This window comes from Triplophysa rosa, linkage group LG19 (assembly GCF_024868665.1).
Source record: "Triplophysa rosa linkage group LG19, Trosa_1v2, whole genome shotgun sequence".
Classification (NCBI taxonomy): domain Eukaryota; kingdom Metazoa; phylum Chordata; class Actinopteri; order Cypriniformes; family Nemacheilidae; genus Triplophysa; species Triplophysa rosa.
In genome coordinates this window covers 8,459,400-8,477,849 of record NC_079908.1, presented here as the reverse complement: position 1 = coordinate 8,477,849, position 18,450 = coordinate 8,459,400, and the positions used below count along the sequence as shown (strand labels likewise).

Below are 18,450 nucleotides of genomic sequence, written 5' to 3'. Positions count from 1 at the left end.
CTGGTGGGCATCTTGAGACAAAACAATCGCAATGATATATTTTAAGATATGTCAGTGCAAGTTGTATTCAATTAAGACACCTCTAACATTGAAGTTAGTCTGGGACTAGGCTTAAGCCCTGTCTGGGAAACCGCCAAGTTGTTACCAAAGATAATGTTACTAAATCCAGACATTATTGCTGCGTTTGTTGTGGGGAAATATCCTAAATCCGAGGTGTCTGGAACACAACATAAACACAGAAAAGCACTGCACACGCCAATCGATAAAAAAACAAGTATTTTCAAAATGCTTTGAAATTTTCTTTAATTGTCACAGTTTATGCACAATAAAAAGAAAATATTTTCCAGTCTCACGACGAACAGAATTATTTCTGTCTTCTTTCGTTTTTTGAACTGTACAAACACCCTTAAAAGCAACTCTAAACACATACTCTGTGAGCATGCTTCCAGAATACAAACCACAGTTTAAAAAAACAAATAACACAATAATAAAAAGTGCATATTAAAATCCCCCACGTCTGTTTTTGTCATCTTCAACAAAACAGAAACTCCTGAAGGAAGAAACTGCACAGAAGTTGAAAACAAACAGAAAATGTGCACACGCCCACATCGATGTATACATATCATACACATCCACAAAATATACATACACACACTGAGGGCCGTAAACACTACATTCTACAAGTACCACAGTACAGATCCCATTCTCATTAAACCAACATGCACACATAATAAATCTGACATCTGTAATAATTTTACACTCACGATTACATCACATTCATTTTTGAACGTGTTTAGACATATTCATCTACGGCTTTATTTCAGTTCCCAATATGCAGGTGTACACACACATACACACATACACACACACACGCTCCAGAATCAATACCAATTCAGCAGAGATTTTGTGGTACGTTTTCATAGACTGACAGGTAAAGGATGAAGTGGCAATTACCAAAGAATTCAAACAACAACTTGATAGACATTGTGCAAAAAGTAGATCAGTCATAGCACTTCATTGTTCCTCAAGAGCAGCGATTCTTTTTGATGGGTCGGCATTTAAGGATTCCTATTCTATGGGCCATCCGCCCCACCGAAACATTCAATCACTTTGTGCTCCGCATTTTTTGATTTCAGATTGGATAAGGCCCACTGAGGTATGCGTGAAAAGTTATTCTCAATCACACACTGGCAGGAACGAACACACACATACATTCCCTCGCACATACAGGCATACAGAATAAAAGTCACATAGTGTGGTAAGGGTTAACGGAATGTTTTTTCAGCCTCAGCAGGGGGTGCGTCCTCCCGTATTGTTGGCGCGTGGCCACAGGAATCACGGTGGGGGCGGTCGAGGGAGCATAACCTGCTTCCTGCGAACTATCCCGCCTCCAACACTGATTGGATGGTGGGGAGAGTGGCAGTGGCATGGGCACGACATCACAGTCACAATGTTCAGCCTCCTTGGTCTCACAATCATCCGTGTGTCCAAGCATATGAGATCCAGTGGATGAAAGAGGAGACGTGGAAGCGGAAGGGAGAGAAGGAGTGCAACGCTTCTTTTTTGAGGTATCGTCACTTAGCAGGTGGAACTTATTGGTGGACGCAGGGAGTAAGGTGGGACTCAAGTCAAGTTCGGTCAGGTCAACGGGCGAGAGCTCTAGCAACCCAAGCTTGGCCAAGGAGGCTGACCGCTTCATTTTTGAGGGTTTGGTCAGGCCAGCCTGCCGGATCCGAGCCTCCACCTCTTGGGTCCTGTCTCTCAAAGCCCCGCCCCTTCTTTGCTCCCTTCTGGACCACGGTCCTTTTCCCGAGCAACCACTCACCAGCCAAAGGAAAGCCCCGAGTTCTTTCAGGGTCTCCCATGTTTCTCTCATGTCCTTTGGACAACGTCCTGAGTGACACTCCGAGTCAGTGTAGCTTTCTTGCTTCGTGATTCCATCTAGCTTAAGAACCAAGGCAGGAGATGAGTTGGATGAACAGGAGTGACTTTGTCTCGAGTGCATGAGGCTCATTTCTGCCCCTAAAAGGCTGAGGTGACCAGGCTCTCCCTCCCTGAGTCTTCTTTCATTTCCTCTTCCAGTTCTCTCCTCGTCACCTGAACGTTCGTCTCCGTCCATCTCGTCTACAATGTGCTGAGGCTGGTAATGTTGATTTGACACAGTGCTTGGATCAGGTGTGAGTTGCATTTGGGTTGAGGTGTCCTCTGTTCTTTCTCCGCTGCTGGTGTTGATGGGCGAGCCCGGGGACGACGGTGGAGTCGTCGAGACCTCCTGCTTGATTTTGTGCTCGAGCTCTCTGGTAGCTTGCCACACAGTGCCCTTCGGCCAATCGCTTTGCGGTTCTTTCCCATGCTCCGCCTTCTCAGCGTCCACTTCCTCTTCCTCGCTGTTGCTACAGGAAACAGGTCGGCTGGTAGGAGAGGGGGGAGGGGTTACACTGTGCTGTACGGACTCCATTTCTGAAACTATGTTATGCGCTGAGACACTGCAGCTCTCCTGTAGCAGAAACAGAGAGACAGGACACATTATTTGTATTGAATATCTAAATAGAATATTTCATGACATAAAGGTAAAATGTGTCATGTAAATCTGGATTAATAGTTACATCTGAAAAACGTAAAAGGGTCATTCTCATTAAACCACTTAAACAATACGGTAGTAAACGCATTATATAGTAACACAGAAAAATTTTATATTAATAGAATAGTGTTCTCTACATTGCGCAAAAATTATTTTAACATGGAAATTAATTATTTTTGAATTCTATTGCATTTTTTGCTGAAAATCTCATTACCGTAACACGTCCAGCATGAGTGCATGATGTGTTGTTTAAGATATTTGGATGTCCTACGAGATTTCCGCACAAATGACTAAAAATATTGACAAAATATTCACGTATAATTGAACTAGTGGAAAAAAGATGTGTCAATGACTGATGTTCTCATCGTCCGTAACACCTTCAAAGGACTGTTTTACACACACACAGATCTTTACATTAAGCTTGATTTTGTTTGAATAAACACACCTTCCAAAGGGCTACCAAGATTTATTTTTATTTCTACAGGAAGTTATATAAGTTAAGTAATATTCTCATCGTACCGTGTTCACAACTAAATTAATTATCATTACCGACACAGGTAGTTTCCACATTTAAAAAATGTTTCGATTTTTTATGAAAATATACTTCCTTAATGTCTAATTATGTACAATTAATAAAAACTTGCTTGGGCATCATGGCTTCTCTTTTTAAGTGAAACATGCTATGGTTTTGACATTTTTGAGTGGTAGCGGTAATGAGATTTTTAGGGCCTTGTTTTGAAAAAATGGTTTAAAAATGTGTTAAATTGTCAGTAAAGTTTTTGAAATGAATGCTTTTAAAACGTGTCACAACTTGTTTAATGCCTAAAAGAAAGTTGGATCATGCAAGTATTTTTACCACCCAACTTGGAAACCAAGATTTCATGAGAATCACCCAAAAGCGCCACTGAGCTTTTTGCACGGAAAGGCAATATACGACTAGCTAAGAGTTAAATGTCTCATCACATTGAGTTGGAATATGAAAAAGTTTTAACATCATAATATGGTGACACATTTCACCTTTAACTCAAATTATGCATTAAACATCAATGCAGATGTAGCAAACTGATCAACACCATGACACAGATGAAGGATCCCATGCAACATTTCCTATCAACAGTAGGTGGCAGTGTGGGACATGAGTCATGGTGGTGGTGGTGAGACATGGTTACGGACCTGATTTTAATAGAGTTTAACACTTACTCTCAGGAACATTATTTCCTTGCTGCGGGACAATAATATAATGTTAGCACAGATGTACTGTCAAGAATTTGTGCACAATTTCGTTAAACCGTCTAAACGCAGTGCCTTGAGAAAGCTTTCAGCTCCAAGCCCTCATACACAAATCGTTTCCACAAAATTTGACTGGTTTTGCACAACGTGATGGAGCAATATTCCTATTCCACCTTTTGCTCAGGCCTCACCAGATTGGTTGGGTAGTGGCAGTTAAACTCATTTTTGTATCACAGATGTGATCCCCTTCACACGTTTGATCATTCTTCTACACTTTAAAGGCAACAGCACATATTTATGTTACGCACATTTTATAAGGATTTGTGAAGATATGTAGATCATGCAAGTTTAAAGTCACCATAAAATCAAATGGACAATTTTGATGGAATATTGCAGTATTTGATAACTAACTTATGCGTGCACATTTTTTTCATGTCGTCTTTTCATGATGTCTCTCTGTAACTGTGTTATGTATTGTTATCCACTTTTTAGCTAGAAGTTTAGTATTGATTTTTGTGAGTATGTGGCGGTGTTGGTTTTCAGGGCTTGCATGCGCTCGTCCTGTGTATTAGCATGTGCTTCTTTCTGTCTTCGAGGCATGATAGATCAACATGTTCACTTGGCCTATATATCTAATAAAAATTCTCTCATTATTTATTCACCCTTCCCAGATGTATGACTTCCCTTCACCATCCCAGATGTATGACTTCCTTTTTCAGCTAAACATAAACAATTCTGTCACTACATGTTGAAGCTCAAAAAAGCCCTCATCATAAAGGTAGAGTTTTAACTTATTTTGAGAAACTGAAACCAAACCTAACACATATTAGTGCTACAATTCAAACACAACATGTTTATAGACATTTCTTGTTTATATTCAGCCGAACAGAGGAAGTCATAATTTACTCACCCTCATGCCATCCCAGAGGTAATGCGACTTTAGGGGAAATAAAGCTATAAGCTAAATAAACCTGATAAGACCGCCACCAAACTTGGACAGATTTTTGCTCAGACTAGTCTGTACAGCTACAAAGCACCCATAACATGCAACTACCCATCACCAGTGTATTTCACTTTAGGGATGAGCTGTTACCTGGTTCTTAGCTACACAAAAGCTCCACTTTGGTCTTATCAGACCTCCTTTCACATCTGTGTGGTATCTTCAAATGACGTTTTGCAAAGTTTTTTTACAGACAAAGTCTTCATCTTTGTCACTCTCCCATAAATGCCCCATCCCAAGTTTAGGTGGGTGCATAGGCTGTAGTTCCATATGTCTTAAACTTTTATAGGAAGGACACTGAGCTCCATATTCAGTGCCTCTGATACTGCCTTGTATCTGTCTCCAGATTTGTGTTTCTTCACATTTTTATCTCTCACTTCTTTTGATTCCGTTTCGGTTTGTTCAATGGAAAATCCAACCGCACTGTTTGACCTTATAGAAAGGAAAAGATTTGTGATCTTGCACACATGGACATCAATAACAACATTTACTGTATAAATAGCGATGGGAAACAAGGAATATCAAGTTTTTGTTTCCTTTACAACGTCGTTAATGATTCTTTAGCGTGAAGATGCTTTTTATTGTAAGCATATTTTAATGTTATTTAGTCAAGAATTTGTGAGGATTATCAACATTTATTCATCATTTTAGCCCTGCTGTATTGCTGTACAATCAGCAGCAGGAAACACGTCATAGTTATTTTGCTTCACATCAGCAGAAATATGCTGTTATAAGATACTATGTTATATATGAATAAGGTTAGATTTAAACTGTAATGATAAAGTGTAAAAATACTTTTTTGATGTTTTAGTTTGAATCATTTATAAAAGACTTGTTTATTTGGTCAAAAATATGCAACCACTTTTAATAAAAATTTATATTAAAATGGAGACAATGAGTTGTGAGGACAGTATCAGGGGCTGAACACTTCTTCAAGGCACTGAAAGCTGTTGTTTACAAAGAAAATGAAGTTCCTCCCTATTTGCCGTAAAAGAATAATTTATAATAATAATTTATTTATTATATAAATACATTAATTAATAACGGGACGATAACTTTTGCCTCAATATCGCCATCTCTGTTCGGAACATAACATTGCAGGTTACTTTACATACTTATCTTTATGTGAGTTAAAGGCAAATGAAGCCAAACTGACAATTCCACCCAAATTGTGCCCGGCAGCCCAAATTATAAGTCAATATTGTTAGCTTACAATTGTGATGTAAAATCATTTTTAACATTTATTTTTAACCAAAAAAAAGAGCATAATTATAGCATCATTAGGATGCTTTACATTAGGAAAACATACAAATAAAAATATAATATACATATAATAAAACCAAACTGTTTTAAAAAAACTGTACCAATATTGCATTTTTCTGTTGTAAAAATACAACTGTCTTGTTTCCAAAACACATTTTACCTGTTTCTGCTCTTCTTCTTTAACCGGGTTATCAGGAATTAGCCGTTTTGTCTCCACGCTTGGACTTTTGTCCCGAGGTGTCTGCTGCGCTCCTTGCTCTGAAGTCCCTCGGGTTTGCCCCTCCTGCAAAAGGCCCTGGAATTTCTCTCTGGCACTGAAGAAGTCGATGTGGTCTGTGCTTAGAGTTGAGGGACGGGCGGTTGAGAGCTCAGCTCTGTGTAAGGTGGCACTGGGGTGGTGGTCTTCATCACTGGCATGACTTAGCCCTGCACAGTTTGTCTCCGTGTTAGGCACTTGCTGACTGAGATCTTGCAGCCCTGAGGAATCCGGGACCTGCGTGCATGGCTCAGGGGTCCTGCTCCTAATGCTCAGCACTTTAGGACCAGGCTTCTCCGAAGGCACAAGATTGGACACATCGGGCTGATCATTCAGCTTGTTCTTCGCATCTGAGAAAAGCCTGGGAGAAGATGGGGGGTGGTGTATAGCGGCGGGCGGGTGGGGTCGACCCAAAGAGACCGTCTCGGCGATGGTCACAGAGGTAATATCGGATTGGGCACCTGGGACCACAGTGGCGGCCCTGGGTCTAGGGGCGGACGGGTCCTCGGTGGGTCCGTTGAGGTTCTCATCCTGGTTCCCAAGGCCGTTGTTAAGGTGTTTTTTCTGGCAGGCTGCGCTCTCAGACTCTGACCGGCATTTCGATCCAGCCGCCCTGGCCAAGGAGGGTGAGAGTGGCTGTAGGAGCTCTTGTATCGAGGGCGACCCCTGACAGCCCGTCAGGTTGCGGGAATTGGAACGTCCGAGAGACTGTGCGGCAGGGGCCTTACAGAGCGGCTCGTGGTGTTCAGATAGATCACTGTCTGAGTGGGAACGCCACAACTTATTGTGTCTCTGTTTGCTGGTGAGGATAAAAGAAAAAGTAATGAAAATAAAGCAAGCAGAAGGACAAATAACAGTAATAAGAGACATATGTTTATAAAACCAATAAAGAAATGTATAAAATCAAAAATGTCTTGCTCTTTGAAAATAATGCAGACATACATGATGTGTCCTCCCAGTACACCTAACATACAAGAATAGCTCACTCAAACATTGCCACACCCAACACATTAATATATGGTCATGTTTACCTATCAATGTCTATTCAGTATTATGCAACACAGCCCGCACTCTAAAACGACATTATGAAGCATGCAGGTGGACGGACGTCAACAATGAGATCATTTACTTATAAAAGTCTTAAAGGTACAGTAGCAAAACCTCCTGTTTAGTTCTTAGCAGATGATAAATAAATTGGTTTTGGTGCAAGAAACCTTGAGTATCAGTTAGGAATTTCAAGGAAAAAAGAAAATGCAACAAACAGAATACGGTACCTTTAAAAATACATGTCAACCCTTGAGTTGTTCTGTCAAACCATAACTTTTCTAAACATGGCCATTGAGTGATTCGACAGGAAGTGCAAGGTGCACTGTGTCCTAGACACATACACCCGCCCACACGTCATCAACAACCTCAGAAATCACAGACGCACAAGTCACTCAGCGGAATGTGGTTGAGCGGCTCATGGAACTATTGAATGAATACAATCACAGCACGATAATTAAAGTAGCGTGTCAGGGGATGAACGTGTCGGAGGTCATTTGCATGAATGACATACCTGTAGGTTTGAATACCTGTACACACAGACATTTCCATGTAGACGTATGACTGCACCAACTTTCCTCAAATTTCCTTAAAAGTACATTTTTATTTTTGTTTGTGCTGTGCCGGCAGTCTGATTTACATTTACACTACGCATGGACTATTCGACACATATTTTTTAACATTATTACCAAAATGTTAAAAAATAACAAACACTACTAATGAATCTATTTACCTGGCCATCAGGATGCCCTGGTACTCCTCCAGTTGCCTCATGAATGACGGGTTGGGCTTGGTTACGGCCCGGCGTTCTTTAACATACTCAAAGGCCTGCTCAAGATCCCAGCCATACTCCTTCATGGCGTAAGCGATCACGGTGGAGGCTGAGCGGCTGACGCCCATCTTACAATGCACCAGACACTTAGCTCCTGCTTTCCTGTTGGTATCAGATTAGTTGTGTGGTAAAAGATGAATGCAAGTGCAAGTATTGTCAATATGTTTGCCGGAGAACCAACACAAGAGACTTTTCTTTTAAAATACTGACATGAAATCTATTAAACTACTCACTTGGCTCTAGAAATAAACTTGTATGTGTCGTTCCAGTAAGCCAGCAGATCTGTGGCTTCTTCATCGTAGACGCGGATGTTGTGGTACTCGAACAGGCCAGGAAAGAAGTTATCGATCTCTCGTGTCACATTAAGGATGTATTGCACCCTGATGGCACAAGGATAAAGACGCTGTTTCAAACCAGTTATCACACAGATGAATGATAACACAGGCTTATGGCTAAAACAGTCCGGCAAGCATTCCAGGAATGTGTGCTTTCATAGTTTTTCAAAGAACTCACCCGCTGCTCTGCAGTTCTTCCAGATTAGATGCATTCCATTCAGAACCCTGTATTTAAAGAGACAGCACAGTTTTACTCAAACAGTTTTACTCAAACAGTTTTACTCAAGCAATGTGAAAATGTGACAACAAGAGATGTAATTGGTGCCGGCCGCACTTAAGTATTGTGGGTTGTGGTTGTCTGAACGTTGCTATATGGTTGCTTAGCTTAAGTGGTTGTTAGCACATAACAGACTTATTCATCACTTTTATCATCGGTCAGGTAAGAATGAAACCCTAAGCAGGAGCAATAACAAAAGTGATGCCTTAGCAAACAGCACTAATAACTAAAAAAACGTCTTACCAGGTAAACATGCTCAAATATTTCTGTAGGCTTGTCCATCTGACCCAAGATGACAATCATCTCATTATCAATGTACTCTTTAAACTCCCGCAGGTTACACGCCATCTGCATCTCCAGCTCTGTGCGGATCTAAAACGAAGAGGAGCTGTAAGTGTTTTGTACTGAATCAATCAGGAAGTGATGTGCAGGACATGAGTTTGTCTTCGCACCTCTTTTGACGTCACGTTCTCCAGATCCTTCTGCATCATGATCACTCTCAAGCGAGTCTTGATGAGTCTCTCTGTTCTCTCCCGCTCGGTTGGCCTGCGGACACAGCGGAAATCATTGGCATTTTGGTAAAAAAAATCATGAATGATGCACCTATTCATAGAAAATTGATCTGTGAGATTTTATTCTGAGTCAAATGTGGTGCAGTAAAAAATGATGCGTACTGGGAAACCAGTTCATGGATGAATGACTCTTATTATGAGTTGATTCTCTTTACGAGTCACTGGAAAAGGAAGAATCCATTACTGATCTCACTGAAGTCATTGCTTTCAAAAAAGGCAATGGGAATAGAGCCATTCGTAGCTCGACCATTTATCTGCCTATTAATTCGTCAAATGTTAAAAATGTGTGTAAAAATGCTGAATGTTTGATTGGATGTGAAACAGCTGTGGGTCCCTTGTAGGAAGGTGTCACAATGCATCAAAATGTTTGAAGAAGCATCAGCTACAGATACTTACACATCAGAGAAGAGCACGGGGGAGTCTGCGCGATGGGACTGCACGTCCTGCATGGCGTTCCACTCATTGATGCAGACTTGATCAGAGGACACGCGGCTCTGGTAATAACTCACCCACGTCATGAAGAGACTGCCTGGAAAGTAGTTCTGACCGCGGGCCACTTCACAGGCCTTATGAAGAGACTGAAGGGCAGACCTGGGAGAACGAAACAGGGGCTCTTGACACCTGTCATCATATCACGACCAGGGCTGGATCCATATATTTTTTGGTTAAAAAAGAACAAAATTCTGCTATTCAGCAAGTACACCCAGGGTTCAGTGTCTCTGCAATACACTGCAACGGTAAGTTTAAGGCCTTGGGTTGAGCTGTCGGGTAAAATTTCATGGGTAATTTAATTTCACTTCATTTGACTGAAGAAAAGTACCTAAAGCAACCTGCAACTTTTGTGTCAAACACAGATGGTGATAAAGTTACAGATTGCAGCTTTAAAGGCGCAGTTCTTAATTAACAGCGGCCACTAGCGTTGTATTATAGATTTGCCACGAATCGCTCAGTCCAAACACGACGGTGGCCACCACAGTACAAAAAGATGTCGTTCTCATGTTGACGCAGGGAAAAGATTTTGCGGGCATTAGAAAGACTGTAGAAAGAGCTATGACTTATGTATTACATAAAATAAACGGTTTGTGGATTTTACGTTTAAAAAGAAGTATAAAGTCAGGCAGGAGCTAGGACCTGCGTTAATATTATAAAGGCTTTACAGCAGAGACGCGTTAAGACCCGCGGCACTAAGGCTTTTAGCAGAGATACTCACAGATATCTATGGAGATACTTTCCAGCAGAGAGACGTTGGAGAGAAAGATCGTCTAAAAATCACCCCCGAGGAGGATGCTTTGATTCGGATCAGTATGCGAGTAACATACTAACATACAAATATATGTTGTTGTGTAATATTAGCTGTGCGACGGAGCAGTTTTGAGCGTCATTGTTTATCTGGAACCGCTTTAATATTGTACTCGTCCAGATACTGGAGAGCGAGAGAGAGCGCGTTGGAGCTGAAACTGGAGAGCGAGAGAGAGCGCGTTTTACTCTTTTACTCAATGATGAATAAACTTTCAGTTAATCCGCGGGTCATGTGCGTTCCGCACCGGAGAGCACGATCCGTACAGATCACGGATCATCCCGTGATCCGTTTCACCACGATACCGCAGCGGAGAGGAAGAGGAAACGCGCGTTGTAGAGTTGTTTGTCCGTTTAGGGCTGCTGTACAAAACATGGCGGCGAATTCAATGCATGTAGGCCCGCTCCGTATGTAGATATAAACAGCTTATTCTAAGGTATTACAAACATAATGGTTCATTACATAAGGTCTTTAAACAACTCTGAAGAAATAGTTTTGTATATTATATTGCATTTCTGTCAATAGATCCTCCTAAAAATGCCGTATTGTTCCTTTAATTAACATATTTTAACGCTGTCTTCTGAATGTTTGGATTTGGAAAAGCACTTACCACATGGCTTGTACAGAGACTGGCTTGAATACGTGTATCTTGTTATCTGTGGACACGCTGAAACCCCTGTGAAGAAGAGATGAGTGAACACAAGAAACAGTATTTTTGAACTAAAGAAGAATCCGATCCATGAACATCAGTGCATTTATAAGGTTTTTATAAGGATCTGTACATCACACTAGGATCAATTTTTTTCCGATCTTAAAGCTATCCCATCAAAGAAAAAAGCCCCACAGATTTATCACACTTACCCATCTCCATCCAGATGGATCCGTGTGTCACTCCAAAGTGGAAGCACCATTCCTATGGAACAGGAACTGCAACACACAAATGTCATGATTTTTTCTGCTTATTTGCTAAGAGCTTAAGTATTCTTTACAATACCAAACTTTTGAGCACACAATATAGGCTTTTTGAACAAGAACTGCATTCCAACATTCTTTTAAGCATCCATAAGCATGCCAGTCAAACAGCACTTGAGTCTGTTGCGAGAAATGTATACAGATTTGGAACAATTTAAGGTGAGTAAATGATGACAGAATTTTCCTTTTTGGGGGAACTTCTCAACACACACCTGTCAGAAGAACTGAAGTCCATGCCCAGCACCACGCTCTCCTCTGTGTCCTGTCTGCCGTTGGTGGAGACCACCACCATGTAGCGGGTATACTGGGGCAAAACGCTCTCCAGCCGTACAGCCTGTAGAAGGGTACAGAGTTATATATGAATATATATCAAATAATACGTTTAGCATACAACTGAAACAAAAGATTGAATCTATAGTATGTAAGTGTGTTCCAACATATTTGCAATGAATTATGGGATTGTCGTATTCACAAAAGAATCATGCAATGCATTAAACTTTGTCCCAAACTAGGTATCTTAAAGGTGCATTTTGCCGTCCACACTTTTTGTAAAAGAATGCATTTAATGCCCAAATAGGTTTCCTTCACGGGCATCTCATTAGATTTTGCAGCACAGTTACACGACATGCATTTATGTTGGTTCTCACCAGGCGGATGTTATCCTCCGGCTGCAGTAAAGTGAACATGGTCTGCAGGTGCTGTTGAATGTCACCTGTGCAATTCAATCAGAAATCACAAATAAATCACACACACGTTCATATCCTTTGTGTAGTCTGCGTGAGGTGTTTTACAGATGCCCATACCTGCATGTTTGCTGCGCTGTGCTGAGATTCTGGGGGAGCAGGAAGAGAAGGAGCCATTTCCACGCGGAAGGAAAAGAGCCGCGCCTTTTACTGTCAGGAAGCTCTCGCTGATGCTGAGGTGCACGAAAGAGATACAGAGGTTTACGTAAATATGATGTCAGTCTCAGTCCCCATTCACTTTCATTATATGTGACACTGGATCACAAAACCAGTCTTAAGTAGCACGGGAACATTTTTTGTAAAAGACAAAAATACATTGTGTGGGTCAAAATTATCGATTTTTCTTTTATGCCAAAAATCATTAGGATATTAAGTAAAGATCATGTTCCATGAAGATATTTTGTAAATTTCCTTCCTTAAATATATAAAAACTTTATTTTTGTGAGTGGATGGTCTGCCACAGTGCCCCTGATTAACAATTTCAAAGGCAATTTTCTCAATATTTTGATTTTTTTGCGCTCTCAGATTCCTCAGTTTTAAACGGTTGTATCTCAGCCAGATATTGTCCTATTCTAACAACTCATATATCTATAGAAAGTTGACTTATTCAGCTTTCAGATTATGTAAAAATCTCAATTTCGAAAAATTGACCCACAAGACTGGTTTTGTTGTCCAGGGTCACATATCGGAAAAGGACAGCATCAACATTCTTCCAAATTTAACCTTATATTTAATGTAAGAAACAGTTTTGGACCAACACAAGGATAAGTAAATAACAACAGATTTTCACATTTTTTCTTGAACTAACCCTATAATCACACGGGTGAAATTTGCACTGAGAAAACAGATGTTCCTTAACTAACATGTATAAGGAAAGGCTGTGCTATTTCTTTATATCCCATTCTGATGTGTCCTGCACCCCAAGCGGAACGTGACGCACTGTACTCAGCCGGGGAATATGGGAGGACTCCTTTTTGAGGGCATTAGCTCACACACGAACTCTCTGTGCAGGACGCAAACAAGAACACTCTGTTCCCCATCTCTGCGACAGCTGGGGAATCTGTGGTCTTTCAGTAATCCCATGCAACACATCTCCCTCAAATCAATGACATCCAAACTATGTAAAACTGGCGAGTGTGAATGGGCACGGATGCATTTATTGTGTGCATGCCTGGTGTTCCGAGTCGTGTGCGTAACCGTATGTGTTTTTATGAGGGTGTTATTGTCGGGCGATTTGAAAGCGTCAGAATGAAGCATTGTGGGAGTGTGTGCACGTGACTGACTCTTTCATCTCTTTGAAGATCTGTTGTAAACCTTGAACCTTTTTTCTTTAACTATAATAAAGCGTTGATTCTTACCAGAGTTGGCACAACACCTTAATTTATGTCCTACCAGCTAAAATATCCACCTTTAGTATATGTCCTGCTTCTGTTTTTATTCTCAAAAATACATGCATTATTATTTCTGCACTTTTAGGCAAGATGGTAGTGCCATCTGATTTCCAACGAACATAAACATACAATGTAAGGTCTGCAGCTTGTTAATGTGTGGTTTTCCTGTGCTCCGCGACACTGTACAAGCCAGACATCACCACACGCTCATGTGCTAGTGTTACTTTCAAAATATCTGAGACGTGTTAAAAAGCTAGACATTTTGGTTTTGAGTTCGTATCCGAGAAATTTTGTACAATTTGGGTGCTCTCCAAAAAACCCTGACCCCTTTGCAAGGCACTCTGCAATGCATCTTTATATTCCATTCAATTCCTTCAAGCCTTGTTGTTCTGGGAAAACAATTTTTATATTGTATAAACTATTCCCAGAATGCCCACCGCAGAAACAAAATCTTGAGCTGCGGCCCAAGATGTTCAACGCACCCCACTAATAAACCAATGGTGAACACTTAAACGTGGGTCAAGAACTGTCCAACCGCACTTAAATCTACTGGTATCTCCGTCTTCTGCACTGTACAATGCAATACAAACACAGATGTTTTCATTTAAGCATGTGGGTTTGTGTGTAAGAGCAGGAAAAGGGAGGATAAAGAAAGATGAGATGACAGATGTGTAATGGCGAACCGAACATTTCATCAATGTGACCACTGACAGCATCACATTTAAGTCATTATATAAATCAGCACCATGGCTGTTTCTCTATTGCACATTTCAGAATCAATTCTGATGTGTTTACATAAACTAAGACTGTTTACCGTAAACCTTCCTTTAATGAACTTTCTTGTTTCTTTGCTCCACTTGCAATAGTCTAAAGTTTAAAATGTTTCAATAAATTTGCATGCATGCACAATGCATTGTACTGTTCCATGGGACTTGGTTTTTGCATAATGACAAAAACGTGTGGCAAGGACGTCCTGTTTACTGAGGACAGGAAAATGGTAAGAGTGATGTAAGGTGTGAAACTACACTTCATTTTGTTTTGACTCCCAACAGCCTCCACGTGACACATACAAACAGCTTTTTGAGTTTCAGTGCATTTGAATAAATACTGTATACTTCCTCAATAACTTACTTCTTAACCGAAAGGAACACTGTACAGTCACCATGGTAAGAACAAGCAATCATAACATCATTGACCTTTGGAGCTTAGAAAGAAAGATACAACACAATCACTATTTGGTAAAATATTAAACGACGTCACATTTTTCTCAGCATCTCCAGCCTCACATTTTTATTATGTAAATATGTTTCCGTTAGGGCTGTCACGATTATGAAATTTGACTGACGATTAATTGTCTAATAAATCATTGCGATTATGACGATTAATTGTCTGTTTTAGGGCTTTGGCGATTATGACGATTAATTGTCTGTTTTTGAGCTTTGACATTTAATTCTCATACATTTTTGATTCAGCGATTGAAACGACCATATTGTTCTGAATACAAGACTATGTTTTTTTATTGGAAATACATCGGAAAAAATTGGGTCATCATATATTTAAGGTTTAGGCTTTTACCTGTCAATAATACAACCGCCAAATACTTGTAAATTAAGTAAATTGATCAGGTGTGAATTGAAGCCACCATTAAAATACTATCAGTTATAGAAAAGCTTCTAGTCTGTTTTTTTCTCACTTGCAAGACTACAATAAAAGTTCATTTCTATGTTAATGAAATTTTGGTAGACTGGTTTTCACACTGAGATTTGCTTAAATAATATTAAATTGTACTGCAGGTAATTTGTATGTTTTAGTTTTTTTTTAAAGTGATTGTGTTGTGGTGGTACATTTGACAAGTATTACCATGCTTTAGTAACCATATATACACTAAAATATGCAATATGCAGGTGCACTACAGCTCCCCCTAGTGTCTTCTATAGAGATGTGCAATAATTGCGATGATCCGAAACCATCGCGACGAGGTCAAACAATCGCGATGAGACGATTATTTAATAATCGTGACAGCCCTAATTTCCGTAGCTCAATTGGTAGAGCATTGCGTTAGCAACACACAGGTCATGGGTTTGATCCCCAAGGAACACACATGATGACGCAATACGTAAAGATCGATTGAACGCACTGTGCTGTAAACAAAAGCGCATTCCAAACGCGCAAATGCAAACTTTAAAGTGTGACGTCGTGGGTGCACGTCTACGTGGATTCCGCGCGCATGCGTTAATGAAATACACAACTAGCGTAAAACATCAAATAACAAGAGTGTCGATCTTTTAAAAACTTACAACCGGTTGATGCTGTCGTGAGAGATGATGCTGCTCTCCAGTAATTTGTGTATCCCATCATCTGCACACAGTCTGCCCGCGGAGGGGCTGCCAGCGATCGACACGCCACCCAAAGTCATCTTGACGCCGGACAGTGATGTTACAAAGCTCGTTTTATCATCCGACTAAAGAAACGATTCAAACTGAGTGTAGCAAACGCATGAGGTGAAGCGTGTTTCTTAGACCAACGTGCCTGTAACTTCACAGCAAACTTAGCAGAAGGTCATTGTTAAAAATGACTGAATATAGAGACGTGTTGTTTTATATGAACCTTTCGCCGTGATACTTCAGAAATACGATATCTGCATCTGTTTCACAAGTAAATAGAGAGGCAGAGCCTGAGACGGTGGGCGGAGTCAGGTCACACGTGCTCTCGTGGACAGGAGTCTCCTTATCAACCGAGTGTGTAAACAAATAGGCAACGATAGGTTTTAAAGATACGGCGCAAAGTAGTCTAATATAATGCATGTGTTCTTCTAACATGTTTTAATAACATATTACAAACCTATTTTGAGAATGATTTTTGAATTGGTTACATAGGGTGCGTGAAAGGGATGTGGGAATGTTGGGGACGTAAAAAGTACTTACAAATGGGCAATTCCAGCGTTATGGAGGTGACATTTTAGGACAGAGAATGTATTTATCACCAATATATTGAACTATATATATTTGTATTTTACTAAACCTCCTGATCAGAAACTATAAACAGGTTGTTTATTTTGAAGGAGGGAAACATTTGTGTGTTATGGATGTGACAAAAAAAGGAGGCATGTTTTTGAGAGATAACATACTTTGTGGGGTTTCTGTGAATTAAAATGTAAAAACCATAAGTGATAATACCCAACAAATGGAGTTATGTTCTCCATTTGTTGGGTATTATCACTTATGGTTTTGTACATTTGTACACAATAGTTATTTTATTTTAATTTTCATGTGCCCATGTAGGAGGAATATGGACCGTTGTGGATGTGACAATCACTAGTCTGACAATGGAAAACTATGCTTAAAAAAACACACACAAAATAAATGCTTTAAAAACGTTGAGACGTCACATGGGTATTAAACCACCAACAATTGTATCTGACCAATCAGTATGGTAAAAACAGATTTTTTCATTTGAAGGTTGACGATCGTATGGAATTGTGAATTTATTAGTGCCCATGTCCCCGTGATAAACACAGAATAATGAGAGTGCTTATGAAATCAGAACCGATTTGTAGTCAAGTGTCTACACAACCTAAATGATTAAATAAGTCTAAATAAATACACGTTCTAAAGAGAATTTTTGTATAAAGGTCTTTAATGTAATGATGCCCTTTAATGTAATTATCTTGTGTATCAAAGAATGTTTGATCTCTGTGCGATCAAAACATTGACTGATAATAGCCTCGCACTCCAAAAGCCATCCACTAAAACACAGCCGTACAATGGGAGGAAGCTAAAAAAATGCTTACAAAGAGAGGAAATTGCAATAAATGCTTGTAAACAAGTAAACAAAAAAAAAAACGATTAGGCGTGTCCAAGCGTGCAACAGCAGTGTTCAATCAAGACCTTCCTATCCTCAGGTAAGAGACGAATGAGACAGGATTACAACATTTCCTTTGGCTTGCAAATATCTCAGACCTTATCAGGACATCCCTTACTAGTGGACAGGATAGGGCTTTTCCCATGGGTCATACTTGCCCTTTATCCTATCCGGCTTCTTCTGTTGTGATTGAGCTACCGAAATCCTAAACCAGAGGTGAAACACAAGGCCCTTGTAAACATTTAGGTTGCTTGTCACATGACAACATGCTATGGCAATAGCAGTGTATTTAAATCAGGTTGCTGAGGTAACATTGCAAATCCATCAAAACACAAATAGTCCTCTTATCACTGAAACCAAACAGCAGATGGTGATAACTTTGATTACTAATACAGCACTGTCTGTCGATGCAGTCAAGTGCAAGAACAGTAACATACGGTTTTGTTCTGTTCATAGGCCATTCAATACACTAACAACACATTCCGGGTTAATCATATTTTTTTACCAGTTTTTAATGGATGGCTTCTTTTCTGTACACATGCGGACACAAAGCAAAGTGTAAACAGATATCGACTGGCAGGATTCGTCTCTTAATTCGTCTCTCATCTGCACAGTGTAATCAATAGGACTAAGTCAGTCATGGTCATTTCTGGGCTTTACAAGGGCTGTATGAACTGCTTTCATTACATCATTCTGGCTATAGATTAAAGTAGAGAAATGGTTGTGGTTCAAAATGGCTTAGGCAAACAGAAAACAGAGACAGCTACCATATGATCTCATAGTTCAACATCCATAT

At 40.1% G+C, this 18,450-nt stretch overlaps 1 protein-coding gene across 2 annotated transcripts in view; it reads right to left on the bottom strand.

Annotated features, from left to right (window-relative positions):
* Positions 1–286: 286 nt before the first annotated feature.
* The window catches only part of ssh2b (slingshot protein phosphatase 2b), a 30,813-nt gene continuing 12,649 nt past the window's right edge, over positions 287–18,450 (bottom strand). The window contains exons 1-14 of one of the 2 annotated variants that reach the window (XM_057360413.1): positions 16,091–16,413; positions 12,463–12,575; positions 12,307–12,371; positions 11,872–11,993; positions 11,549–11,614; positions 11,298–11,363; positions 9,787–9,981; positions 9,271–9,364; positions 9,062–9,190; positions 8,720–8,766; positions 8,440–8,586; positions 8,108–8,308; positions 6,235–7,129; positions 287–2,497 (exon numbers count right to left, since the gene is read on the bottom strand). In XM_057360413.1, coding sequence (XP_057216396.1) covers positions 1,247–2,497; positions 6,235–7,129; positions 8,108–8,308; positions 8,440–8,586; positions 8,720–8,766; positions 9,062–9,190; positions 9,271–9,364; positions 9,787–9,981; positions 11,298–11,363; positions 11,549–11,614; positions 11,872–11,993; positions 12,307–12,371; positions 12,463–12,575; positions 16,091–16,209 — 3,510 coding nt within the window. In that variant the 5' untranslated portion in view covers positions 16,210–16,413 and the 3' untranslated portion in view covers positions 287–1,246. Of the gene's footprint in view, positions 2,498–6,234; positions 7,130–8,107; positions 8,309–8,439; positions 8,587–8,719; positions 8,767–9,061; positions 9,191–9,270; positions 9,365–9,786; positions 9,982–11,297; positions 11,364–11,548; positions 11,615–11,871; positions 11,994–12,306; positions 12,372–12,462; positions 12,576–16,090; positions 16,414–18,450 lie in introns of those variants that run through there. The other variant, XM_057360414.1, reaches the window with a different exon arrangement.